This window comes from Lates calcarifer, linkage group LG12, assembly GCF_001640805.2.
Source record: "Lates calcarifer isolate ASB-BC8 linkage group LG12, TLL_Latcal_v3, whole genome shotgun sequence".
Classification (NCBI taxonomy): domain Eukaryota; kingdom Metazoa; phylum Chordata; class Actinopteri; family Centropomidae; genus Lates; species Lates calcarifer.
The window spans coordinates 16,401,598-16,429,206 of NC_066844.1; the positions used below are offsets into that span (position 1 = coordinate 16,401,598).

Below are 27,609 nucleotides of genomic sequence, written 5' to 3' on the forward strand. Positions count from 1 at the left end.
ACCACAGGTGTATATTAGAAGAAAGACAGACTCAGTTTGCTACTGATTGTTGAAAGGCCCCTATTGACTAGTTTTAGTCATAGCTTAGTGGTCACCTACAATTTGTTTCTGCACTTCCTGAAACTCTACATTTGAAAGACTGCATTGCTTGATTGTTGTATGTACCAAAAGGTTTCTGCATTTTGTTGAGTATTTTGTTGTTTTCATAATTGTAGTATAGCATACACTATGTTGTATCGTTTAGAGTTTTAGAACAAGGTTCCTGTGGTTCTTCTGTTGCATTGTGCCTCAATATGGTTTAATGCAACCCAGAGACTGATTCATGTGTGTATAAACATATTTTGGGCTTTTCCACAGCACATACAGTATGCTGTCAGTCAAAGCCGTCACAGTCATTACTTGGTGCCATTCACCCTGCTGTGTTAAAACCATAATACGATTATTGATTCATAAAATCAGATTTGGTGAAAAATAATTTCTTTGTTAAGTGATAATCCTAAGTAGCTTCTGAGAGATTAGATTGAGACAGACAGTGAACTAACCAATGAAATACAACCCTCTGTTTGGCTTCTTTCACGGCAATGGAAATATTCCAGGTGACACCTCTGAAGCCATTTTCCAGTCGTTGCAACTGCACAGCATGGGCAAGCTCAATATTATTCAAACGGTTTGTCTTCTAGAATAAGCATGCATCTCAATTATATCACCGCCCACCCTGATGATAGTATTTCGTCTGCTGCTGAAAAACAGTCGGATCTTATTGAAATATATAAGGAGGAAAACACTCTTTTATTTTCATTTAAACAACCTTTGTGTTACTGCGGGCCTTCCCTGTGGTAAAGATTTTCCCCTCACTTCCAGCTGGGGTCCTGGTGCACACTGCTGTGCGCCTGTCAGCTATAGTGAGCTCGCTGGCTCCTCTTGGTCCCAGACGACCCCATTTACACAGTGTCCCTGCCAGCAGGACCAGGGCCAGCCTATTCTACAAGCCCTGACAGCCACAAAATAGAGTCCTTGACCCAGAACACTAAACTATATCCAATATGACAAAGGGGTAGATGGAGGAGAGGAGACACAGGTCTTACAGTACAGTGATGTGTGGGTTGAGGATGTAAAGATCCAAGCTCTGTAACTAAAACTGTGTGCACACAGAACTTTCACTCGATGGGTTATAATGAGGAAAATCATAGGGTGAAATATATATATGTGTGTGTGTGTGTGACGTATGTGTGTGTGGTTAGCACTGTCGCCTCACAGCAAGGTCTGTTCTGGGTTCGAGCCCCAGCTCTGGCCTGGGGCTTTTCTGTGTGGAGCTTGCATGTTCTCCCTGTGCCTCTGGCTTGCTCCCACAGTCCAAAATCATGCAGCTTAGGTTAATTGATAGCTCTGGTGATCCACACAGGGTGTACCCCTCCTCTTGCCCAGTGACAGCTGGTATAGGCTCCAGCCCCCCCCCCCGTGACCCTTAACAGATAAGCAGTCTGGATGATGGATGGATGGATGTTTCGGGATTAATGTTAGCATATACTGCCCTTACCCTTATTAAACATATCTGTTTGGCACTGCATGAAACACCTGGACTGGAAGGAACTGGGGACAGTGCCTATTGAATTCAATGAATAAATGTGTTTGTCATTCCAGCTGTGCTGTGTCCATAGTAAAAGTCAGGTGGTGAAAGGGTGTCACGATATCTTCTTTTTTTTTTCACTTTCTCTTGCAGCTGAGAGTGATTAGGTCATCATGCTGTCCTTTTGCTGGGACCGGGGTGCCAAGTGAGCTGATGGGAGAAACGTGCAACAACAGGGTAAGACTGCAAACTGATGACATCAGGACTCTGAGAAACAAGATCACCACTACACAATGTCTATATCACAGTGAGTCAGTCTGGAAGAGCTGGACTGCATGCCTTGACACCACAGCTATCTTTTCCATCAACAGTGCCCTCCACCTTCCAACCTCCACCAGCTGCCCTTTACCAAGTGCACTCAACATGATCATGTTGTGAAATAACGCATGCCCTTTGACAAAGGTTTTGTGAAGGGAGAATGACTCATTAAGCCTGCTCTTCTGTAAACAAAGAAGTTCTTGGAAGCACTGAGAATTTTTTGGAATTTAGGGGGGCCAGTGAGTTTGGGTCTCCTCAGTGTGTGGTGTATATTATGTCACATTGGTATCCAGGCTACACCACACTACACCTCTGTTGACTTCTTCCTCCTCCTCTCTTCAACCTGGGGTCTGATTAATTTGATCTCTGGCATGAAGTCTATTGTTGCCATTCCACAGAGAGCCAGAGAATCTGGGAAGCAGGGACCCCGCTGACAGCTGCTGTACTACTTGGGCAGAGTCCAGACCCCTATCTTGTGGTCTGTGAAAGCTCCTCCAAAGCCCTAATTGCACTTCAGATGTTGAGCGTTGTTTTTGCTTAGCTCTCACCCAACATAAACCTGCCCAGGACCATCCTAAAAGCCCATTTACAGCATGACCCCCCCCCCCCGGTCAAACCCTCCCTCCCTGGTAAAACCCCCCTGCTGTCTGTTTCACCAGTTAAAAAGAGTAAGAGCATGTGACACAGCTTGATGTTTGAACACATGTGCCCATCTGTATGAGTTGATGCGTGGTTGTACGTGTATGCCCGCAGGTCTAAGAGAGCCATGCGTCTCTGTGTCTCTGGATGTTTACCCAATTACTGCTGGAAGTCCCATGCTGAAAGACGTAATAAGTGTAGAGCCACAGGAATCATTCTTTGTCTCCCAGGGAATCATTTGCTGCAGGACTCACTTTTTACAATGACAAGTATTATGCACAGACACACTCATCTCAAAGTGTTTTGCAACAGATAAGGAAACCTCTTCATAGCAGTGACTGATTTCAGATATCAGAAACAAAATTATGCCCATGAAACTGATTTACCAAGCTGAGATGTCTTTAGTAAAATACAGATTTGCATTGCTTTTTCACAAAAACTGTGAAAACGACATTACTAATGGCTTAGCAGAGCATATTGCACAAAAGAATTACAGTGTACACGAAGTGTCTTTTTAGCTGGGCTGGCAGCAATGCCCTCTTTTGTTTGTAATTAAATGCAACTTCTTGTTTCAGCTATGTATTAGCTGTTGTGTTGTACAACAGCATGACGCAACTGGCTCTAAGTGGTTAAATGGTCTCTAAATTATAAAATACCTGCTTCCTTTCCAACTCACTGCAAATGGATATTGCCTTGTGACGAAGACAAGTTCACAGGTCCAAGTCCAAGTCTTTTGGGGTTGGGGCAGAGATTTTGAACACTCCACAATTAAAGCGTATCTCTTTGAAATCCCAGGCCAGGCTCAGGCTACTTCATTCAAGCTTTCCGCTCCCTATCGGCCTATGATCTGATCTGGAGGGGAAGTGAAGTTTACTCTGCTGATAGCTGCTCTGAGCGATTCTGCCTGCGCACAACTCAGGAAGGGTGACGCTGATGACCTCAGTGACCATCCAATGAGAACACACACAGACACACATCCGCAGCTCCAGTGACTGCTCCATTGAGAAACATCGGAAAAGGTCAGTTCATTGAAGACTGAGGCCACACAGTGCAGTTTAAGGTGGAGAAGTAGCTTTTTTTTTTTAAAGCACTCTTATTGCCACATGTTGGCACTGGCTTCATGGAGTCAAATCAAATCAAGCCATTCATTGAGAAACTTGAAATAGTTATTCTTAGTTTGAAATGAGGGGTGCCTGTAACAACTATACAGCAACTAAGACAACACATTAAAGAGTAAATGGTCCACTTAAAGTTGTAGTCACTGCACATAAAAACACAGCCAAGGGGTGATTTCTCCCCACTGTTTTTACTTACCTGTGACCCCTTTGCTGTAAAAATGTTTTATGGAGAGTTCTGGGAAAAGGGACTATTTGTGAATGAAAGGTTGTATTTAAAGGGGCTTGTGACCCACAGCTGCCTGTGTTGATGTTTTAGGCTCTACCCAGAGGAAGAGTTTCCAAATAACAAGAGGAGCATGTGAAGAAAAGCAGCTCCTGTGCAAAGGTTAGCAGATTTTGGAGCCCTTCTCAGTGATTACGTAGGCTATCCTGGGTACCTCAAGTGTATGTAATTCATTATGACCAGTGATCTCAAATTCTAACATTTCAGTGACCCCTGAGAACATACCTAATTAGTTCCATCTTACTGGAAAATAAGTGCTAACTACTGCAAAGTGTCGGGTGGCCCTTGGATGTTTAGTATACGTTGAGGTTTTGAGAACAGCAAAACTCATGATTTTAAGAGTTAGTGTGAAATTTATTGAAATGTTGTTCCCTCTGAAAAGTGATTATAACTCTTTGCAGCACCACAGGCTCGCACATGTAATTCCCATAATCACAGAGGCGACAGAACGTTTTGGCTTGTTTTTGCTCTGTACAGATCCTGCGGGCAGACATCATGCATCTCTTTATTTTCAGATACCGCAGGCATTTCTTATGAGGCTTTTGTTTTAGGTATGCACCTGCAAATCCAAGTTAGCCTCTTTAATGGCGGTGCATGTGGATTGTACACAACAAATGAGTTGTAAAGTCATGTGCCAGCTGTTTGCATTTATCACCACATAAGGTCAGACGCCTACAGTGATGTGACTCTAAGCTGTGTGACGACATGGAGGCCAACTGAGAACAACTCAGGGCAGAAATGCTGGTGATGTTTATGCATTTGCGGAAATGTCCTGTGCTCTCTCTTATGTACTGTCTTACAATGATCACTGACAGATTTTAAGGCACATTTTCAAACAAATTGTTTTCTGCAAAATCAATTTTAAAATCTTATAGTAATTCCTAAGAACAGATCTTAATATTGCTATCATTATGGATGTGTTTTATGTCATAATATCCCATTAATCTGAATTTTGTTACCTCTCACTATAAAATCAGTATCAAATATGTTTTGGGTACGTACTATCATTAAGAACAAGACTGCCTTTTGTGAGAAATGTTTTCTTCTCACTAAGTTTTGAGAATAGCTCCAATAATAATTATAATGTGTTAATATATCTATTTGTTCACAATTTCAGACCCTCTTATTGAGGGTAATGCCTGCATGCACTGTTTGGATGGTGGAGGAGCAGATTTAAATCCACTGCTGTGTGTTTACCATTAATCTCTTAGCTGCCTCCTGCCTTGCACTGTTTCACTGTATTCTAAACTACAAGACTGTACAGACTGAATCGGGAAAATGAATTAGAGTCTACTGTGAGTACTAGTGATGAAGGGGAATGGAGTGTTGCAATATAGCTTCCGGCCAACAGCAGCAGCACTGGCCGTAATACTGCAACAGTGCGTACTTCAATCAGTGAGCGAGGAAAAAAAAATAAAATTCCCCCGCCATCTTTAATTTCACATCGCCTCTTCGTTGACTGAGTAAGTCACGTTCTTATTACTTTGCACCTGCTTCATGTTGTTTTTTTCTTCATATTAATCGCTTCGAAAACTGCCTAGCCTATAGTGAGTTAGTATTTTCTTCTTTCTCTATCAAATAAGTAACTAAAACATGTTTACTCGGTGATACTGTACCATTACAACTGTGTCAGGTCATGGTCAAGTTGACAGCAACTTCACCAAGTGTTCCTAGTTTAAACCTAAAGTTTTATGTTCGCCTTTACTGCATGTTTAGCTGCCATGGTAGATATTAATTTCGAGGTTAAAAAGAGTGAAAAGCACTCCCAGCGTGTTTGGTGCTACAGCAGACCTGGACTTTACAGAGTCATCAGTTAAGTGGCTAAGAAGTGTGTAATATCACCTTAGAAAATAGTTAGCCCAAAAAATCTGGAAAATACTCACAGGCAGATTAAGTCTTTGTCTTGAGTATTAAAACCGAGAGGAATGCCTCTCTCTAGTCGTGTTCCAAAACAAGTCGCTGAAAAGGTGAGATTTATGCTTTTTAAAACCTTTACCAGGGCACAGGCTTTAAGAATGAAAATTACACAGTGCCATTGTAAGTGTTTTTTTGCTGGCTAAAGGGTTAGCTCGAAGTTCCAGCTTAGTTAAGTTAGTGTTACCAGAGCTGTTATTTTGCTGAAATATTTTGAAATCATCAAACAGTCAAATTCATTTATTATTATAGTATTTTTGTGGCAATATAGTGACAAGTGATCAAATATGGTATATATCAGCCTAGCCTGCTTTAATTTAAAGTATTATGTAGGGCTCATATAGTTGGGGTAGCTTAGCTTTATGTTTGGGCTAATATGTCATAGCTAAGCACAGGTGTAATCAATATCATTACTTAATGTCCTCATTTCATTTAAGTGAGCCAGTTCCAGTATCGTTAACAGTATTAATTGCACCTGTGCATTTCCTGTTATAAGTAAAAATCTAACATAGATAACTTAGTTTGGTAAGTCATTCAATCGTGCCCTGGTACTATAGTTAAGATTAATACTGTATTTTTAAAGCTGATACTGATATTTATACTTGAGTGTTTGAAAAATGGTATAATTATTTTTTTACATAACAGGATATTGTAGTGTTTTATTTAACTATTTGTTTAAAAACTGTTACTACAGTGTACAGCCAACTAAGTGGGATATTTCTGTCTGTGGCGATCTTATATCAGATGATTTATCTTGCTCCACTGAATATGCCTATTTATAATATATTTGAGGAAGTTGTGTATTCTCTCTCTCTCTCTCTCTCTCTCTCTCTCTCTCTCTCTCTCTCTCTCTCTCTCTCTCTCTGTGTGTGTGTGTGTGTGTGTGTGTGTGTGTTGGGGGGCGGGGGGGTTTGCATGAATGGGGCACGAGGTAGACTGGATATCCCACTCTTTGATCCTCCACATTACAAAGGCACCTACAAAGGCTTCCATACAGCCTGTAGCAATTGTTCTGCTGAGGAGACTATAGCTCATAAAACCATTACCATTATCCCCACACAATACCTTTTACACCACCTACTTAAGACCTCAAATCACTGCTCTATATGACTACGGTGCATGCCAGTTTGCATTTTGTCACTCTGTGATCCCATGAACTTCTAAGTATACAGCCATGCCCTGAATATCTGGCTTGTGGCCCCAGGGCAGGCATTTCCTATATGGACCCCACCTCACTATCATGGTCACCAAACTACCGACCCCTCTAAAACTTGATTAACCTGAAGCTATTGAAAGTAATGAATGACCCCAGATATCTATGTACTCCATTAACGTAGTTATTTGGGACACTTTATGGTCATTAGGGCCTCTTATTGTCCAGCTCTGGTGACTGGCGTTAACTTAGTCATAGATCATATCATATCATCAAGTGGACATTATGTGACCACCCTTGTCTCTACAGTATATAACGGGAGTGGCTTCACTGTAGCACCAGTGTACCTTGCCTGGCTGATCCCGCCCCTAGTTGGGGAGAGAGCTGGTGCACAGCAGAGCCCATCGCAGTTGACTGTTTGAGCAGCAGTATGCATGTTCGCCAGGGACTCCGCGAAGCGCTCATGTCCCAGCAGTGTAGTACTTCACCGCCCAGAGATCATCTACTCAAGAGTCGAGGATAATAAAATTGGATGAGGCAGGCGGACCGTAGGCGGAAAGCCCGGAGTGACCGGAGGAATACAGTATTACTACAGGACCGCAGGCTGCCGCACTCCTCTGAACGTGGACAATCATGCATGTGCTCTTCTGGGGCTTGGGGTTCCTACTATTCCCTGATTTCTTGAATGTAGTCGCATCTACAGGGAGATTGCTTTTGAATTCAAGCACAGGTAAAGTATGCCGCTCTGACAACCCACCGCGTCCCCCTCCCCCCCGTGGAGTTATTTTGTAACACCGAGGGCACAGAATGAATGAGTTTTGAATTCAGCCAAGCACATGACTTGCAGCGCTTTCTAGATACCTAAACTTCACTGAGTATCATTTCCTTGCAATGCTGTAAAAAATGTTTCTTTGTCAAGAAAGAAGACACTGATATCTAAATTATAATCTTTCGATTAACACACCTGGGCTCTTTGGTTTGCACTAATGCTCTTGGGCTGCTATTTTAACATTTATTGCATTATCATCATCATTATTATTCTGTCTTTATTTCCCAGTAAAAGAGGAGGTCGGCGCGTATGAGATTGTAACGCCGGTGCGAGTGAATGAAGCCGGTGACAAGTTTCCAACCAGTGTGCACTTCAAGAGGAAAAGACGAAGTTTGGACGAGAGTACCGGCAATACTACGGATCACTGGGCCTCGCCAAATATCCACTACAGGATATCTGCTTTCGGACAGAACTATCACCTCAACCTCACGCTGGATTCGGGATTTATCGCACCTTTCTACACTGTGACATTACTTGGAGTACCCCGAGGAGATAACATAACGGATTTTGCAACAGATGGGGAGGTGGAGGAGGAGGAGGAGGACACGGAGTTAAGGCACTGCTTCTATAAAGGACATGTAAATGCACAAGCAGAACACGCCGCGGTCATCAGTTTGTGCTCCGGACTGGTGAGTTTTTACGCACGGTTAGACCCGCCGTGCATGTGACGACTTTACGACCGGGTGTTTTACTTTTCCACCATGGGTGTTTAGGGGCCATTACTGCTTACACAAGGTTCGAAAGGCTGCCTTAGCATTGCCTTATTTATTTATTTATTTTTTTGGGGGGAAATTCTGCGCAAACCTGCACGCCACCTGTTTTTTTTGTAGGCCTATTGATTGCGCAAATATGAAGCTTAACCAGTCACTCATTAATGCGCCTGTAAACATGTTTAGAACAGTGGACCAGCGCCTTTCTTAGACTGAAAAGTTATGTGAATATTTTGGACACAGTTAAGTGAGGCAGATTTTGGAGACTATTTAGGAAAAATACCCGAGACTGCATGACTTGATGAAGTTTATATTTGTTGTAGGATTCTATTCTGGGGCACTTCCAGAGTCTAAATAACTTTCTAAACTGTGCTGACTTGCGAGAATCCCAAGTTCGTTGCTTACACTCAAGTTTAATGAACACTCTTACTCCCATGCCTCTCTCTGGTCTCCCGGTAGTCGATAACGTCTTTACGCACGCGGGTACAGCGGGAGTATGGGTGGCACTGACGTCATCACCAATCGGTCCCACTCCCTGGCTTGCTGAAGCATGAGTTTTTGAGTGGAGCAAAAGTGCACTCTGAGTTTATACATAGAAACCACAATGAGGGGACTGTTATGAGTAAAGGGTCAGTTTGTTACCAAATGACAAATCACATTAAAATACTTTATAGCCTTTGCTTTAGGGAGTTGAGCTGATATTTATGGAGCATATCTTATTATTTATTTTAGACCTCTAAGGGCACATTTATTTTCAAACAGACAGTGCTGCTTGTGGCCACAATTGCATTTTATGTCTGTACAATCTAACTTAATGTGACACTTGTTTTCTTGCAGGGAAATGTATAGGGACAGTTTCTTTTTCCTTGCCAACTCCCCAGGTCACTCAAAGTGCAGGTCCTAGCCCAGAAATGGGAATAATATCATGATCAAGGGAATGTAAGCAGTAAGCTTCGTCTTTTGCCCCCTTGCTGAAGAACCGTCTATGCTGCTGCAAATTTCTGCTCATATTGCAAAATTTCATGTTTCTCTTATGATAATTTTTGATTAGTAATTGTAATTCATTAGTAATTGTAAATATGACTTGTGCCAAATATTATTGTGCCAAACTTGTATCAGTCCTGCCATGACGATTCTCCGCTGCTGATGAGCAGCAAGTCTAACGTGCTTGGCTTGGCATCTTATCTGTAACATCATGGCCCTCCATATTAGCTATTCACGCTAAACGTGACATGTGGAATACATATAGTAAGGCTTTCAGCATGCTTGCCAAGAACATGCAGTCTTACTGCTTTTCCTGATAGGCATCACAGGTTTCACTATAACCCTTTTCCCACTGTGTTGGGACCATTCTTACATGCATGCAAATTCACTTATTTCACCTTTCTCTCAAAGCTCTTGGGTCTCAGCATTGCTCATTTTCTCTGATGAGTAGTAAATGAGCCGCATTCCACTCTTGCTTGCTATAAACATTTTTTAAGTCAAACATTCATTTAATTGGAGTAGCATGGCAGCTAAGTGATTTAAAAAAAAAAAAAATCTTTGAGCTATATATTCCCCCTGGTCCTGTCTGTGTAGGTTTTGCAAGTTCTCTCCATGTATGGTTGATCCCTGAGTATGGAGTAAGCATTTACAGAAAAGAGATGGATGGATGAAGACTAACTGCTGTGCATTTTTTTCCTGCTATCCAGCTTGGCACTTTCAGGTCTCCAGAGGGGGAGTATTTTGTGGAGCCCCTACACAGCTATCAAGGTGAACACTATGAAGAGGAACATACAAAACCTCATATTGTATACAGGAAGAGTACACCCAAGAAACAAACATCTGGGGAGGACTCAGCTTGTGATACTTCAGGTATGGTTTGCTACATGATAGATATGCATGCATGCAGCTTACACAGATAAGGTCTTTACAAATTTGCGCACACATACATATAGAATACAAGCATACATAGATGTAACTTTGATGACTCTACACATAAGCTTGCAAACACAAATGTATACAAGGTCCTGTATGTGCAACCAGTGTTAATTCAGACGTCTGCTGACATAAATATCTTCTCCAGTCAACCCTCAAAGTCTTTCTACCTAACCAGCACACTCCTGCCTCTCAACATGGACCTCCCAGGGGATTTATTTGTAAAACAGTGCATTATGGTTGGGTTTGTAGCTTTTCTTGTTAAAACAAGAAAAGCCATTGAGTTGTATGGATATTGAGGTAGATTTTAAAATACAAAGATTAAAAAGAAGAGCATGGCTCTGTATTGCTGGATCCTTTCTGTAAAATGACTGAAAATGGACACTAAAACAGTGAACAAGTCTGATTCAAATAGTATAATTCCATACATGCAGTTGTTCTGTACTATTTATTATATGGTAATAAAATCTCACTATGCAATTTGAACATGAGTAGGCTATAAATAGAAATGTAATGACTGAATTAAAGTGAAAGATCTCAGCTCACATATCATGTCATAGCCCAGTGCCTACAACTGCAGCACAGTAGTGAGGAAGCTCTCCAACTCTCACACAGGAAAAATCATTTGGAAGTTCACCCTTGTATCATCTCATCTCAGTTTACTGGCTGAACTTCCTGTTGACTCTTGTACTTCCTCTGCCTCTTTGATAAGAAAGTTTGATAGACCCACTGCCGTGAACATGCAGTGTAAATTGTGTAATAGCAAAGTGATGCCAACCTTAAACTGTCAAATAATCAAAACTAACAAAACACTGATGCATTGCTGGTGGTCCAGAAAGAGTGATTTGCACGTGCTAAGAAAAAAAAGAACAGCATTCAGCAGTTTTGTTGCCATGTCATGATTAAAATCAAGCTTAATTCCATTCACTGTTAAGAAGTTTTGCTGCCTTCTTTTGGTATGTGTGCTCCATTTTTTTTATGGCTGGGTGCCAGGTTTACCTAGCCTGAACTCTTTGCCCTCTTCTTTCTCTTTTTCTGAACAAGGAGGGAGAGAGAAAAAAGGCACTCCAGGCCATTTTCATTTGTCAGCCCACTCTTTGAGAAACAATAAACAAAAGAGAAAAAAGGGCAGCCAATACACCTCATGTTTCTCCATATTTAAAGACATAAACCACAACTTTAGCTTAATTGTAAACACAACCTCACGACAAACATTGATTTATACCTTGTCTATTTTTCTGAGTGAATGTATTTCCCATCAGTCTTGCATCTTTGTATATTTACACATGCTCCATTCCCTCTGGCTTCTCTCTCTAGGACACAAACACAGACATAAGAGGCACAAGCCGAAGAGAAGGGCAGTGGCTGGGGTGACCACTGTGTCCAATGCAGCTCCTGTGGTCAGCGCTGGTATATTCAGTGACGTGGAGTCACTGAGTTCTGGTCTGGCCAGCAATGCTTTACTCAGATCAGAGAGCAGTGCTAGCGCTAGACCATCAAATGATAGCAGTGGTGACTCAGGACCTCACAGAAGATCAAAACGCTTCCTCTCCTACCCGCGCTTTGTCGAAGTCATGCTGGTGGCCGACAGCAAAATGGTGGAACATCATGGCAGCAACCTACAGCACTACATACTCACATTAATGTCCATAGTAAGTTCTGCTCTGTCAAATGGCTTCATGGCTGCTAGTAGATTGGTTAGCTGGGAGATGGATGTGTGCTTTCAAGCGTGTATGTCTCTATCCCGGCACATATATGAACAGAGTAGCTGCATAATTGCGCACAGATGCACTAAATGTATGTACCTGCTCTGCTTTGCTGTTCATGCTGCAAGTAAGTGAGGCAGCCGTCGGAGGCGGGCCATGGGAGGGAAAAGGGCAGCTTAGGGCAGGGGTAAACACCACTTTCAAACGACCAGGGGGAAGAGAGGGCAGCTTGAGGGAGAGCCTGTCTGACAGCTTTGATGAATGTTAAAAAATAAGCTCAGGTATGTCACATAGACCACATAGGCCACTTCAAATACTAGCTTCCGCAGGCGTCTGGGGCCGACAGTCCTCAGGGGGAGGCTGAGATGACCTATATTCCGTTCTTGGCAAAGGCTGCTTTCTCCGCAGGGGCTTAGGCCATTATCAACTTGATCCTCCAATCAACCAAATTCCCCAGTACTTGCTTGGAACTGCAGGAAGGTGGTCCATGATAGAGTCAGAAAAAATCTATACTGTGTCACATTTTAGCTGGCTTCAGCTTAAATAAATGAAAATATTATAACATATTAAGCTAGTCTTACTTTCAGAATGTTTTTATTCAGAGGTTTGAGGTTGTTTTGTTTCCTTTACTCAGGTGTCTTCCATCTATAAGGACCCCAGCATTGGCAACTTGATTCACATTGTAATTGTAAAGTTAGTCATAATAAACAACGAGCTGGTAAGAATACTACATTTGCTTTAGACTTTATACTCACTAACAAGAATGTGATGGACATGCTTATCAGTTAAATGACATCTGTTATTATTTTTGTTTGTTTCTCAGGATGGTCCAGTCATTTCATTTAATGCACAGACCACTTTAAAGAACTTCTGCATTTGGCAGCAGAGTCAGAACATCCTGGATGACAACCACCATTCCCATCACGACACTGCCATCCTCATCACCCGGTACAAGATTTTAACAGATTCTCAAGTCCTCTAAATATCCAGTGAACCAAATGTTCCTGTAATAAGTACTGTATATAAATTCTGGGAGAATTAGTTGCATCAAAGGCTTGGATCAAATGGGGTCCAGATGCCCGATGAATGGAACTGCTGTTTAAAAGTGAATCTGAATAAGGAGAGTACCCTGAAGGTTGGGGAAATGCTCTTTTGTTTCGTGCCACTGACCATGACCTATTATCTCTGTCTTCACCACAGGCAGGACATCTGCAGAGCAAGAGATAAGTGTGACACCTTAGGTAAGTGTTTTTTTTGTTTTGTTTTGTTTTTAAGAGATAGGTTGATAGACCACCAAAACCAAAAACTCTTTCATACTTGATGTGTTGCTGATTATAATGATGCTAATGGAAAGCAGTGATGGCGTTAATCAGGAAAACTGAAGTGAGTCTGTTGTTGTTTAGGACTTGCAGAGTTGGGCACAGTGTGCGATCCATACAGGAGCTGCAGCATCAGTGAGGACAATGGACTCAGCACTGCTTTCACTATTGCTCATGAACTTGGCCATGTGTGAGTACAGCATGTCTTCACTGGTTGTTTACCTCAACTACTGTCATCACTCCTACTAAGTGAAAGTTTTGGCTTCAGTGAGATTTGGTAGAGTTTCAAAAGTCCTTCTAAGAGTCCACACATGCCTAACCAGTAGATTGAGATCAAGGAATCCTTGCATATTTGGAACACACAACAACTGTACATTCCTTCTTCCTTTCTCAGTATTTCTGATGCTTTTGTTTGTATCTGATCACATCTCTTGTTATTTTGCCTGTCTTTCATTTGGGAGGGAAAGAGAAAAAAGTCTGTTATTCAATTCTCAGAATTTAAGTAAAACCACTGGTTGCTGGCCACTGACCTTCAGTAAACTGCATTGTCCAAAGTCCTGAGCTAACCAGAGCTGAGGGGGGTTAGCCTGCTATACTGGCGACTGTTACAGACCTTAACAGCCCTCATCATCTCTAACAAATGCTCTTTCTAACCACTAAACAAAAGGTAGGACTGTTGAATTCCATGTTTATCCGCATCAAGCGATGATGACATGCTTGACGGCTGCTTAGTCCCAGAGCTCAGTGTTACATGGTACCTGTCAGGTGGGGGGCTGAGCAGTCACAGGAAGGACTGTGTGTGTGTTTCTGTACCTGTCCACCACCAACCGGGATTGTATTTGTTCACCCTGCAGGAGCTTGAATGCTTCCCTTATACTCATTGTGCTCTGATTTTCACATCTAACTCTTGCTATATCTATTGCCCAATATTCGTATAATTTAATATTGTGCTGGTGTCTTTCCAAACTCCCCACAGGCAGGCAATATAAACACTCTGCATTAGTTTCAACTGCAACCTTGAATGAGTTTCCCAAAGCCAATAACCCAGTGACAGCGGAAATATAGAATCAGTGTTTACATTAAAAACATATGGTCAAGCAAATGAAATACATTAAGTACAAAAAACTACTACTTTTCAATTTGAGTCTTGTCTATGTCTGTCTGACATAAGTTATGTTATGTTGAACAGACATAGACAAGGTTGTTATGATAATATATTAAAACTTTGAAGACCTCGCCAGAAACAATATAGAGGCATTCCTCACCACGACACTGACTTTTGTTACATTTATTTCAGCCAAGCTGTGGTTTTACTGAGCTGTACATTTGCGTCATATAAACTACAACCAGCAGAAATTATTATGAGAAAGCCTTTCTTTAAACCCTCCCAGCTTGTCTGTTAATGTAATATTTTGTATAATACCTGAGCATGTTTTTCTGCTTTCTCTGCTAGGTTCAACATGCCTCATGATGACAGTAACAAATGTAAGGAGGATGGAGTTAAAATTCAGCAACATGTGATGGCTCCCACGCTTAACTACAACACAAACCCTTGGATGTGGTCCAAGTGTAGCAGGAAGTACATCACAGAGTTCCTCGAGTATGTCATACTCTTTTCTTCAGCATTGTTCTGAACATGCATGGGGATTAGATCACGTAGACGATGTTTCTACTGTTCTGGAGTCAGCTCTGACAGCCCAAAATGAGATATTAGAATGATTAGGTAAACACAACCTCAAAAGCTCTGGCCAAATATCTTTTTAAAATGCTGAATTTAAGAACTGTATCAGAGAGATATCAAGAAAATGTTTCTTTAAACACATAAACACACACACAGAGTGGAGTTCATGCATATTGAAAGCAGTTTTCTGCAGTTTTAGGTGCAACAGCCAAACATTTTATCATTATTTCTCAGAGCTGTTGCGGCCTCTCGTCTCATCTCTTCCAAAGACTCCTCAAAAAACCAGGGAACATCTTCTGTAGGAAAGAATAAATGGGAGAATATCTGGCAACTATCCAGAATCCCTTTCCATAACCCCAACTATCCAAAGGTCTCCCTGCATTGCCCCACTCCCAACATCAATACCACTTACTACATATAGCTGACTGAATATAAACAGAAACCTGTCAAGATACAGTGTAAGCAGTCTGTACAGTAGGGGCTCTAGATATGTACGAAAAAATGACCTCTCTGGCTGTACTGAGTGTGTTTTCTGTCTGTGTCTCTTGTTTTTCTCTTTTTTTCTTTAAGTCATTTTATTTTTATTTCTTAATAGCACAGGATATGGCGAATGCTTGCTCGACGAGCCCGTTTCTAGGCCATACAGTCTGTCGCAGCAGCTGCCTGGGCGGATATACAATGTCAATAAACAGTGTGAATTGATATTTGGGCCGGGAACGCAGGTGTGCCCTTATATGGTGAGTGGAGTCTGTGTGTGAAGCTTAACTGTCACATTGCACATGTGGTTCTCCGAGAGAAGTTTGTTGTGTTGTGATTATGTGCTGCATAGTTCCTCAGCCGAAAACTTTAAAGTCACTCACTGTATTTAACTTTTTAAATTTAATTTTAATTCTGTTAATATCTCCTTGAGACATGAATAGGAGGAAATATGGAATCAGGCTCTAATTGTCACATCAAACCATTGAGCTATTGTATATTTATCTTGCTAAAGTAATAGTGCTAGCTTTAAAGTAATAGTGCAGAAATGTCTCCAAAATATGTGTGACACCTGGCACTGTAAAAAAGGTAGGTAATGTTAGTGACTGGCTGAGAAACACCTGGCTAATGAGATTGCTGACGCAGCAAATTTAGTATATGGAGACACCTTCTGGCATAATGTTTGATAATGTGTGATAAATTGGATGTCTGCCAGCTTGAGTCCATACAATAACAGTTGTCTACAGGGGGGTTATTTAACATGACATTTATGTGCCCCGGTTTGTTCTGGTTGTCTAAAAGTTTTGTTAGTCTGGAATCTCAGGGTTAACACTTAATGTATATGTCTCTGTGTGTTTGTGTATTTATTAGACTCAGTGTCGAAGGCTGTGGTGTACCAGTCCAGAGGGTGCCCAGCAGGGATGCAGGACCCAGCACATGCCGTGGGCAGACGGCACTGACTGCTCCCCCGGAAAGGTTAGTGTCATGTGGAAATGAAGACTTTAAAAAATATATATAATAAAAAAAAATTCAGACACAGGAAATATGGAATTGAATTGTGTTTTATTAGAACAAAAGTTTGGGATGAATGTGTAAAGGAAAAAACTGAAGCTTTTTGATACTCCATGGGAATGCCACATTTTTATCCATTACATTATGGTTTCATATGGTTCTATGTTATCATCTGACAATCCTCACCGCACTTCCTTGTTTTGATCTTTCAACTTTTCCAGTGACTCATGACCATTAAATTGTTCACAGGCTTTTTAATTCGAAGTGGAAAATGACAAAAGAAAACAAGTTTTTAAGCATTTGCCAAAAATCAGCTCGCCATTGACACACGAGTAAACATTAGTAGTTGCACATGGTTTGCATGTAAGTAGGTGGCGTGAAGTTGTGCTTTCTAGGCAACTGTCTTAGTGTAGCTTTTAATTAGGACTTTCTCACTAACCCCTTCCTTCCTGCCACTAAGACTGAGAGGACATGAAAGCGACAAAGTCCAAAGATACGCACACACATGTTAAAACCTTTTCATGTTTATACCAACCTCTCATCCCATGCCACGCCAGAGTGCACCACACTAAAACGCTTAAGCTGGAGTCTATTTGTTAAACAGTGTAAGGTTATCCTCCTGTTATGAGCTGAGATGTATTTATTGACTTTGTGTATGACGTTTTCTTGTCTTCTGTCCAGCCGGACACAGCCATGAAATGTCTTTTTGGGTTACTCTTTTTCCATTCGCTTCACTGTATAATTTCTCCCAGATTATCATCAAAGCACGGAAGAGCAGATAGATGTGTTGCCAATTTCATGGATAAGATTTCATGTGTTCCCTGTCTGTTCCTGTGCCTTTTTTTTTTTCTTTTTCCTCTGTCTTAATATTTTCTCTCTTTCACTTACCTCAATTTCTCCCTTTGCCCCTAATCTTGCTCTTTTTTTTCATCTGTTCATCTTTCTTTTCTCCTGTTTTCCCATTGCAGCACTGCAAACATGGCCTGTGTATAGCCAAAGAGCATGATGCCACACCTGTGGAGGGGGCATGGGGAGTTTGGAGCCCCTTTGGTACCTGTTCGCGGACATGCGGTGGGGGCATCAAGATCGCTGTGCGCGAATGCAACCGACCCGTGTGAGCAGTCCCTCTCTTTGTAGTCATGCATGCCTAGTGGACCTTGTCTCCATCTTAGCTGCCAAAGTCAATGTTCCATAGATCAATCTTCCTTAAGGGAATTCTTTCCATAGCTAGTGTTCATCAAGACAGGCTCTCAGATGGCAGATCTTCCAGGGTTGTTTCCTGGTAAATAAAGAGATCACTGAGTCCCCTTGAATGTTGCCTTTCATTGTGGTTTAACAGACAGATATAAAAGAATGGTGCATGATGAAAATGAATCTCTACAAGTAGGCAGCAAGAGAAGAATACTTACTAAAGCATCTACTTAAAATATTTTGTAAATTAGACCAATAATTGTTCACTCACTTCTGTGGTTTCACTACCCAGGCCTAGGAATGGAGGAATGTATTGTGTTGGTCGCCGGATGAAGTTTCGCTCCTGTAACTCTGAGCCCTGCTCCAAGCAGAAGAAGGACTTCAGGGAGGAGCAATGTGCTGCTTTTGATGGCAGGCACTTCAACATCAACGGTCTACCTCCTAATGTTCGCTGGGTGCCCAAGTACAGCGGAAGTGAGTCTTTTTGTTTAGTCACTGGCATTGTACTGGCTCCTTCTATCAGCCCCTTTTCGCTAATGATTAATGGACATGTGTGTCTCCTCTTGCCTCACCTGTTAGTCTTGATGAAGGACAGGTGTAAGCTGTTCTGCAGGGTGGCAGGCAGCACGGCCTACTATCAGCTCAGGGACAGGGTCATTGATGGCACGCCGTGTGGACCTGATACCAACGACATCTGTGTCCAGGGCCTGTGCAGGGTGAGCTGCTCAACACTTATTAACTTTCAAACATTCAGTTCTATGGTTCAAAATCATATGTACATCTAAGTTTAGTATCAAACAGTTTCTAATGGTGACCATTCTTGCACAATGACCCTTTAGAGTGAATATAATCCTGTCTCCATCCTTACAGCAAATATTTTCAAAAAGCATCCTTTGCCAAACCAGACTGTGTTTATACCCCGCACCCCTGTGACAAATAGATTTTTAGTGTGAAAGCTTGATTACTAACATACTATACACATCAATATGCTTCTTGAAAGAAGAAGTGGGTTGCTCTGTGTACACTTTGAACCACACACAGTGTTCTGGTTAGATTGTGGTTCAGTAAGTTTCCCTTCTGGCCTTGGCAAGTGGATTTTGATCCGTGCTGTTGAACTAAAGCTAAGCTCTTCATCCTTGATAGAAAATCAAAAATGTCTCTCACTATAACCATTTGCAAGCGGAACAGCTCATGCCATTACCAGTGTGGGGTTTTGAAGGAAATTTATTTCAGATGGATTGTCAGTGACATGGCTGTAACTCAATAAGTTCTTATGTAACTATTTCAAGGGTCAGTGGGTTTGGGATTCTTTCTTTCATGATCATTTTTTCATAAGGAAATAAAGAAGTAATGGCCAATAGAAGACCATTTCTATGACATGTTACCATTGTGGTTGTGTTAGCTGAAGAAACTATTTTATTTTGTTTTGAAAAATTAGTCTGACATCCCTGTTTTTTTAGCCTACCAGTGCATTGTCATTTTATCTGCATTTAACCCCTCGTCACTTTCTCACATTTATCCTCCATCCATCTTCTTCCTTTCTTTTCAAACTTGTCCTCCACTTTCCCCCCCCTTTTTTTCCCTTTCCTACTATGTATATTACTGCTGTCATCTTATATGTTATCTATCACTCCCTCCTACCTCTTAACTGAGCAGCAAGCTGGCTGTGACCATGTACTGAACTCTAAAGCCAGGAGGGACAAATGTGGCGTGTGCGGAGGTGACAACTCTTCCTGCAAAACTGTGGCAGGCACCTTCAACATTGTCCGCTATGGTGAGCTACAGCCTGAGCTACAGCCTTATTATACTCTCATTTCACTTCTAGCAAATGTTACATTGCTTTAAACACATTTTGACCTGTGCTTAGTCGTCAGAATAAATAACATTGACAGTGGCGCTCTCCTGTTAGTGTAGGCACTGTGCTTGGTATATTAATGATTTAGACACACTACTTACGCCATTTGCAGGCTATAATGAAGTGGTGCGAATACCCAGTGGTGCTACAAATATAGATGTGCGTCAACACAGCTACTCAGGGAAACCGGAGGATGACAACTACCTCGGTAAGACATTCAGAATTTTGTTTTAAAGAAACTGTTTCTGTTTTGCAATATGCTGCTGATAATTCTTTTTGACCTGCATGTTTCATCTCTGCCTGCCTGACAGTGTTCAGATTTTAGAGTAGTCATGCACTGCAGAGGAGTTGGCATTTAGTGTGCATGCTAACAAGTTAATGTGCCAGAACTAGGCCTGTGGGTACCATTCCAGCAAGGTCAGTTAGTTTATAAGCTTTTGTGTTTTGTGCATGTGCGTACAGTGGGTGTGTGTGTTTTCTTTGGTTCTGTACGTGTGTCTTTCTGTTTCATACGGTATGCCTGTCATTCTGGATATGGCTGTTTTGTCAGCTATTAGTGTACATTTCTTGTTGCCACGAGCATGCTAATACTTGAGCTCAGATAGCCCTCTGGGTACCATTCCATCAAGGTCAACAAGTGTATGTCAGCAAGTCTTGTTATTGTTGTTTTTCTTCTTTCATTCTCTTCGTGTGTTTGTTCGCCTATATGCTTGATTATATGTCACCATGCAGACTTCGGAATATAGTTTTTCAGTTGTGTCTGTGTATTTGTATGTATTTGTGTTATGGGCACAGTTATTAGGGGCCCAAAGTGGGGACGATTTTGCCGGAATGAGAGCCGCTCTCCGCGGTCATATTAGTGTAATGTGTGAAATGGCGAGGAAAGTAAAGGCAGGAAATTAGCTCCATAATCGCATTAGGGTGAAGGAGTGCAGCAGACTGACTGTTGAACAGAACAGGATGCCCCTGGATGGGACTTCTCCAGGAGCAGAGGATTATTTTAGCCCAATAAGGCTTTATTGCTGCCTTCTGCACGTGCCTTACTGTAAATGAAAATCTTAGTCACAGTGTTGCCAAGCTGTCCTGTTACATGCAAAAACAAACTATTATTTTGTTTATTTATTTTAAAACTGTTGTTTTGTTTTGTTTATTTTATCTGGTTAGAGTCATAGGAGCAGTAATCTTCACAAAATCTTTCACCTTTTTTTCATTTGTTCAATTGTTTGATTTTACATGTAATACCACTCATGCTGGTCCTCTGTTTCAGTGGGATCAAGCACATTGGTGACTGTTGTTTTCTGTCTTCCTACAGCCATATCAAATAGCCGTGGAGAGTTCCTGCTTAATGGAGAGTTTGTGGTCAGCATGTTCAAAAGGGAAATCAAAGTAGGAAATGCCGTCATCGAGTACAGTGGCTCTGACCACATCATTGAGAGGATCAACTGTACTGACCGTATTGAAGAGGAGATCATTGTCCAGGTAAACTGTCATGATGGCTTAGTATTCTATGCAGGCAATGCAAAGCTAGACTACTTTAGAGGCAGTGGCATGAATGAAACCTACAGTATGACGCTTAAATGATAACTTACATGATATTTTGAATGCACGAACTTGAATGCCTCTGCAGGCTTGACCTCTAAATGTTTTTACTTTTACCTTGGAAGATGTGGACAGTCTGTGATGTTAAAAACGCATAATATTACTGTGTTATAAAACATATCACATTGCCTGTATTTTTCCCAGGTGCTGTCTGTGGGGAACCTTTACAACCCAGATGTCAGGTATTCCTTTAACATCCCTATAGAGGACAAACCTCAGCAGTTCTTCTGGGATGCCTATGGCCCCTGGCAGGAGTGCAGCCGCCTGTGCCAAGGTGAGGGGGAGGCACAAGTGGGTTGGCAGGGTGAAGTGATGGGAGTGGTCAGTGATAAATGGAGTGGGGAGTGCAGGGATGAGATGGAACAGAGAGAGGAGACATGGGAACCACTGCGCCAGAGGCATAGGGGAGAGCAGATTGTCTGGCTAAATTTGACAAGCCCATGCTAGACATATAGGCTTGGAACAAGTGATTAAAGTTCAACTTCATAGTATGCTGTGGCAGATTACCTTCTTTGGCATGACTGTGGATATGTCAGAGTGTGTGGGTGTGCAGAGGTGGATTGCAGGTAAACTCAAAAACCTGTTATGTGTTATGACTCAAACACTTTTTTTGAGAATCTCTCTCTCCACATTTTGACACTGCCCTGCTTGAACAACCAACAGTAAATTCCAAATAGAATCCAACGAGTTCACACAGCAGGATAAACAGCTAACATGTAATGGCCTGAGCACCTCTGATTTATATGGCTTTTCTGCCAGTCTGGGACACACTAAACTCTCATAGCACAGAGCTGCAAAACTTAGTAACATGAGGTACTGATAGAGAATCTATTTCCTTCAGCCACATGAGGTTTAAATCTCTCTCCCCTACTGTACAGTAGTTGCACTGTGATTCAGTGCAGGGATGTCAACACAAGAGCCAAGGTGAAGCACACACATACATTGCTGCTGGTATTCATAGTGATGCTATGATGATCTATATTGTGCTTGAGCAAGCTGCTGCGGTGAATCAGATAACTACTTACAGGATCTTAAAGAAGCTAAGGTCAGGCTGTGGAAGATAGTGAAGTTACATTTGAGTATGAAGTTAAGAAACCCTGGATTGTGACTCCATCATGAATTACTGTGTACTCCCTTGTAAATTTCTTGTTAAAGAACAATGTACACAGGGAGAAAAGTTTCTGCAAGCATAAATATGAAACAATTAAAAAATAAATTACATAAAGGTAACAAAAAATACAGCTGTTGGTGCAATATTGCTGCTTTGTTTGATATATTGTGCTTAAGAATTTTAAGAGCGACTTTTTAAAAAATTCACCTGTTGTTCAAACCTGCATCACTGTGTCTTCATAGGAGAGCGAAAGCGGAAGATTCTCTGTAGCAGAGAATCAGACAGGGTGGTTGTGTCAGACCAGAGGTGTCACGGTACAGCCAGACCTGCTGTCATCACTGAGCCTTGCAACACTGAATGTGAACTCAGGTTTGTTTTACCAGTTTAACCAACCTTTAGTCCCTGTGTGAACCAATCAACAAATCTTTCTTCACTTCATTTAAAAGTACTGCCAAGACTTTACCCCATCACTTTTGATGCAGGTGGCATGTGGCCCGTAAGAGTGAGTGCACAGCTCAGTGCGGTCTGGGATATCGTACTCTGGAAATATATTGTGCCAAAATCAGCCGCACAGATGGCAAGACCCAGAAGGTTGACGACCGCTACTGTAGCGGCCAGCGCAAACCTGATGACAAAGAAGGCTGCCATGGAGACTGTAACCCGGGTGGCTGGGAGTACTCGCCTTGGTCAGAGGTAAGATTGTTGTAAAAAGCGTGGGCTTTGTGTGTGAGCATAACCCATATGTTTGTCAAAGTTTATCATGGGTTGTGTATAAGTGTTTACACTTGCTGATGTTCAAACGTTTCTACTGCAGTGCTCCAAGAGCTGTGGTGGGGGAACCCGCCGTCGAGGGGCAGTGTGTCGAAAGGCAGCTGAGGCTGGCGGCGATGAGAGCAAATGCAGTCAAAGGGACAAGCTGACCGTCCAACCCTGCAATGAATTCCTCTGTCCACAATGGAAGACTGGTGACTGGTCTGAGGTCAGTTCAGTATCTTATTGTATTCTCTTTACCCTTAAAGGTAGACCAGTCTGATATCTACTGGTCACATGTAGTGATCTGTATAAAGGAAGTGATCACACATATACTGAATGTTTACCTTAAAATGTTTCTACTTCATATACATAGAAAAGAAACACCTGAGAGGAATAATGATTATTTCATCAGTGAATTACTGTTAAAACATATAGTTACATAAAGCTTGTAAATATGCATTTATCTGTGAGGAAAACCTCCTCATGCTGCTGTTTATGTAGCTGGGTTAACTCAGTTTAGAGAGAAACAGACTCTAGTGTAAATATTGGAGTTGTAAGCGAGCAATGATCTGGGTCAAATGTAAAATCTCAGTGTTGATGCTGCATGTCTCAGCTTTGGAAGAGTTACTCCCCTCCTTCCACTACAGTGAGTGTTGGGAAATTGGTGATTGCAGGGTAAGATTGTACTTAACTCTTGTACAGGTTAGACATTGTAGAGCAAGGAGCTTGCAAAGCTTTGGGCCACATTCCAGGAATATTTTAAATCTCCCATGTGGTGCAGCTAAATGCAGATACCCACACTTTAGTGTATACATACTGTGTACACTGTACTCACATAAATAAACACACTTGCCCCGTTTTTTGGTTTCTAATAACCACCATTTGTTTTGAAATCTGCATATCCCACTCTACACTAGACCAAGTGATCTTCCTCATTAACTTATATTCCAGCAAGCTCACTGGATAATAACAACCAGTGTTAATGTACTATACTGTATACAAACTGTGTATGAACTAAACCTGAAATATTTTCCTGTCAGTGCCTCGTGACATGTGGGAAAGGCTACAAGCACCGTCAGACGTGGTGTCAGTTTGGTGAGGACCGTCTAGATGATCGCTTTTGTGGCTCATCTAAACCTGAGTCGGTGCAGACGTGCCAGCAGCAGGAGTGTGCCTCTTGGCAGGTTGGACCTTGGGGACAGGTGAGTCACCTCCCTGTACACAGTAGACACTGCTGAACCCTTTGAGGCTGTTGAAAATTGTTCCAGCAAGATCATTTGTGGGGTTAGTGTTGACACAGTAGTACAGCTGATGGACAGATAATGTTGAAAAATCAGTTTATAGAACAGCTAATTGCTGTATCATATACATGTACATATGTATATTGATGGGAAGCAAGAGCGGGGCTGACATACATCTCTGATGAATTCCTAGGAGAGGACACAGATAAGCTAAGCTCCTCCTTTTCTCTTTTGCTTATTTAGATGCTGAGCACATCCTGCAAAAATAAATATACAAAATATGGGTGGGTGTGTTCTTCACAATGCTAGATTTTTAGGCAGACAGTACATGGTGTCTGTGTGTGTGTATGCTCTGCCTCGTGTGTGTGTGCACAGAGAACTGAACACCCAAAAATGTGAGATGTTTTTGTGCCCCCCATCAGAGGATATGGGCATGTTAAGGTATATTTGAAGTTGTTTAATGAAGCGTGGTCAAATGGTAGTTGAAGTTGCCGCCACACAAGTTTGACCCTGTTTCACTGGAGGCAGTGAGGCAGAAGAGAACGTGGGGTAGTACCCTCTGACTTGGCTACAGTGGAAAAGGACAATGCAATGTATATAAGCTAGGGCTCTTCATGAATTGGACTTTTTAGAATCTAATCTGCTTGAAACTTGGGTCAGAGGATGTTTGTCAGGGGAGTGGAGGGTAAAAGAAGTCTTTATTAAGTCTGGTTTACAGTTTTTTCATGCTCAGGATGAGCTGTCTGCTTTTCGATTTCCTTCTTTGCCTTTTTCTCAGTTTGGTCTTTGGCCTCTGTTGCTGATGTTCCCCCACCACTCCTTTTTTCCCTTTTTTGAACCCAGTGCACTACCTCGTGTGGGCCAGGCTACCAGATGCGAGCGGTTAAGTGTGTGGTTGGTTCTTATGGTGCTGTCATGGATGACACTGAATGTAACGCTGCCACCCGACCCACTGACACCCAGGTAAGGAGAGCAGTACCTTCCTTCCTTTTTTGTATCTTTTCTCCTTCTCTCTAACATCTTTGTTTTACTTCTCAACTTCCCACTGGCTCTTTGTCTCTTCATCACTGTAACAGCAACAGTTGTTCCATGGTTGAGTCTTAAACTGATTCATATTATGAGGAGAGAAGAAAGCATTCATGTTCATGCAGACTAACACTCAAAACAGACACGGATAAACACACACATTTCATTTCCACCTGGTCTCAATAAAGCTATGCTGTCTAGTTTGGTCTAGAGGGAAAGTCAGAGGGGAAGGTGATATCGGCCTCACGGTTCCCACATAGAGGCACACAGCTCTCAGACAGAATCCCTTAAAGCCCAAATGTTGCAGGATGACCCTACAGAGTTATTCTTCAGAATATTCAGTTTTCATTATGTAAGAGACCGTTCAAGTCTGGCAGATGTCATCTTTGTCTTATAAGTATTTATTCTTAATTTAAATCTTTAAATAGGTATTTAAAGCAGATTAGTTGAATAGTCATTCTACAGTTTCACATGTTTGGTCTCCTCCACCTAATGGTAATGCAGACTTAGTGCAATATTTCACTTGCTCAGGTTTACACGTGCAATTGTTTATGTTGTCTAAGGCCTTATCTACATGTACATTGGTATTTATTAAAATGGTGGTTTTCTCCCTCATTAAAAAATACTGTCAAACGCTGTTAAGAGCATTCCAGGCCTACAGGCAATGCTGTAACTCGAACTGTGAAGCCATTTTGGTCAATTAGAAACCTGAAAAAAAGTTATTACTAGTTCTGGTTGGCTAACAATGTTGTGTCAGAGCCGAAAACTTTTTCCCAGTTAACAGGTCAACACTGAAAACTAAATTTTTGAACATCTTCACCCTGGAGGGAGTTCTGCAGAAGGTTCATTTTGCGTATGGACATAAGGCTAAAACCCAGAGAAAAGGCTTAGTTTTAAAGAATACCTGTGTACGTGTGGACTAGGCCTAAATCTGTTTCTGCATCTGTGAACTTTTCCACACAAACACAAAGGGGCACAGAAAATCAAAGAAACCTATTTTGAGCTGAATGAGAGTTTTGTTTGGTCAGCATGGGGTGTAAACCCATTTCAGAGGGCTGAGCGTGCAGACTCAGGATGAGGCCCCACTCTAGTCGAAGCGGCTCTTAATTCCGGTGCCTGGGCCGGCAGAGCCAGTGACCCTGAAGCAGTCGCCCCACCTCGTTGTGATTCTAACCAGCCAGCCATGAAGTGGGCCACCAGGCCGCCTGTCCCACCACCAGCAGCCACCAGGCGAGGCTTAGAAAATGATGGACAGCTAGATGGATGGAGGTCTGCCTGAGAACAAGGAGGAGAGAGGTGGAGGCAAGAGATGTTTTGCCTGCCTCACATAGATTGGAGAAAGGCTGAACAGTTCTAAACACTTTCTGGAGCTATTATATAATTTGTAAAAACTCTAAAGCTGTAGTATACACACTTACAAGATTATCACAAAATCATCAGTCATATTTTATTGGTTTATATATTTGAAATATGACTGACATCAAGTGTGCATAGAGCTACTTTAAGTGTTGCCATGAGGCGTATTTGTTGCTGTTAGGTGGCAGAGTGTGGAATGTGGAGCCTGCTCAGATCCTGTGCGACCTGATTAAGGCCCTCATTCCTAGAGACTGGGGGTCAGAGGGCACCAGAGGGCATTGGGACGGGGGGGCGAGGAAAGGGCGGAAGGTGAGGGACAAGGGGGTGGATTAGGGGTGGGGTTTACAACCACGCCAGCATGGGCATTGGAGCCCTGAATACCACTCCACTATGACCTGTTATGACAGGGATCAGGGCTTTATGCTGAGTGGCTTACTGCCACAATCCATAGTTTGAACTGACAGGGCGGACCCTGTTAATGTTGTTTTGGTAAGGTGGGGGGAAAGGGTTGATGGGAAACACAACTGCTCTCAAACTTAGAGCTGAAGGAATATAGTTTAAGTTGTTAATGACTGTCCCATGTCAGAGGAGCTATCTCTGATATTCATGGTATTTTGTGGTCAGGGACAGATGTTGTTACAGTATATTCATTTTGTTAATCACTGCATGAATGGGTGTATGTGTCCTCCCTTCCACAGGACTGTGAACTGGCTCAGTGTCCCAGCAGCCACCCCGTTCCCCCAGGGACCAAAGTCCCCTCCCACCAGGGCCACAAAACCCAGTGGCGGTTTGGTTCCTGGACCCAGGTTGGTTGTCCCGTCTTATCTTCAATCCA

General features: G+C 42.1%; 2 protein-coding genes across 2 annotated transcripts in view; both read left to right on the top strand.

Annotated features, from left to right (window-relative positions):
- Window positions 1–2,319, top strand: part of adamts9 (ADAM metallopeptidase with thrombospondin type 1 motif, 9) — a 13,188-nt gene extending 10,869 nt beyond the window's left edge. Inside the window, exons 12-13 of the mRNA XM_051074610.1 lie at window positions 1,721–1,804; window positions 2,284–2,319. Coding sequence (XP_050930567.1) covers window positions 1,721–1,804; window positions 2,284–2,319 — 120 coding nt within the window. The remainder of the gene's footprint in view (window positions 1–1,720; window positions 1,805–2,283) is intronic.
- Window positions 2,320–7,353: 5,034 nt separating this feature from the next.
- LOC108899700 (A disintegrin and metalloproteinase with thrombospondin motifs 9-like) overlaps window positions 7,354–27,609 on the top strand; it is a 43,308-nt gene continuing 23,052 nt past the window's right edge. The window contains 24 exon segments of the mRNA XM_018700308.2: window positions 7,354–7,722; window positions 8,050–8,450; window positions 10,223–10,385; window positions 11,766–12,100; window positions 12,789–12,872; window positions 12,978–13,102; window positions 13,355–13,395; window positions 13,558–13,663; window positions 14,927–15,073; window positions 15,750–15,891; window positions 16,502–16,606; window positions 17,611–17,756; window positions 18,126–18,307; window positions 18,413–18,549; window positions 19,490–19,607; window positions 19,801–19,896; window positions 21,001–21,167; window positions 21,432–21,561; window positions 22,641–22,767; window positions 22,881–23,091; window positions 23,213–23,377; window positions 24,192–24,353; window positions 25,236–25,355; window positions 27,473–27,580. Of these exon segments, the coding sequence (XP_018555824.1) occupies window positions 7,626–7,722; window positions 8,050–8,450; window positions 10,223–10,385; window positions 11,766–12,100; window positions 12,789–12,872; window positions 12,978–13,102; window positions 13,355–13,395; window positions 13,558–13,663; window positions 14,927–15,073; window positions 15,750–15,891; window positions 16,502–16,606; window positions 17,611–17,756; window positions 18,126–18,307; window positions 18,413–18,549; window positions 19,490–19,607; window positions 19,801–19,896; window positions 21,001–21,167; window positions 21,432–21,561; window positions 22,641–22,767; window positions 22,881–23,091; window positions 23,213–23,377; window positions 24,192–24,353; window positions 25,236–25,355; window positions 27,473–27,580 (3,615 nt within the window). The 5' untranslated portion in view covers window positions 7,354–7,625.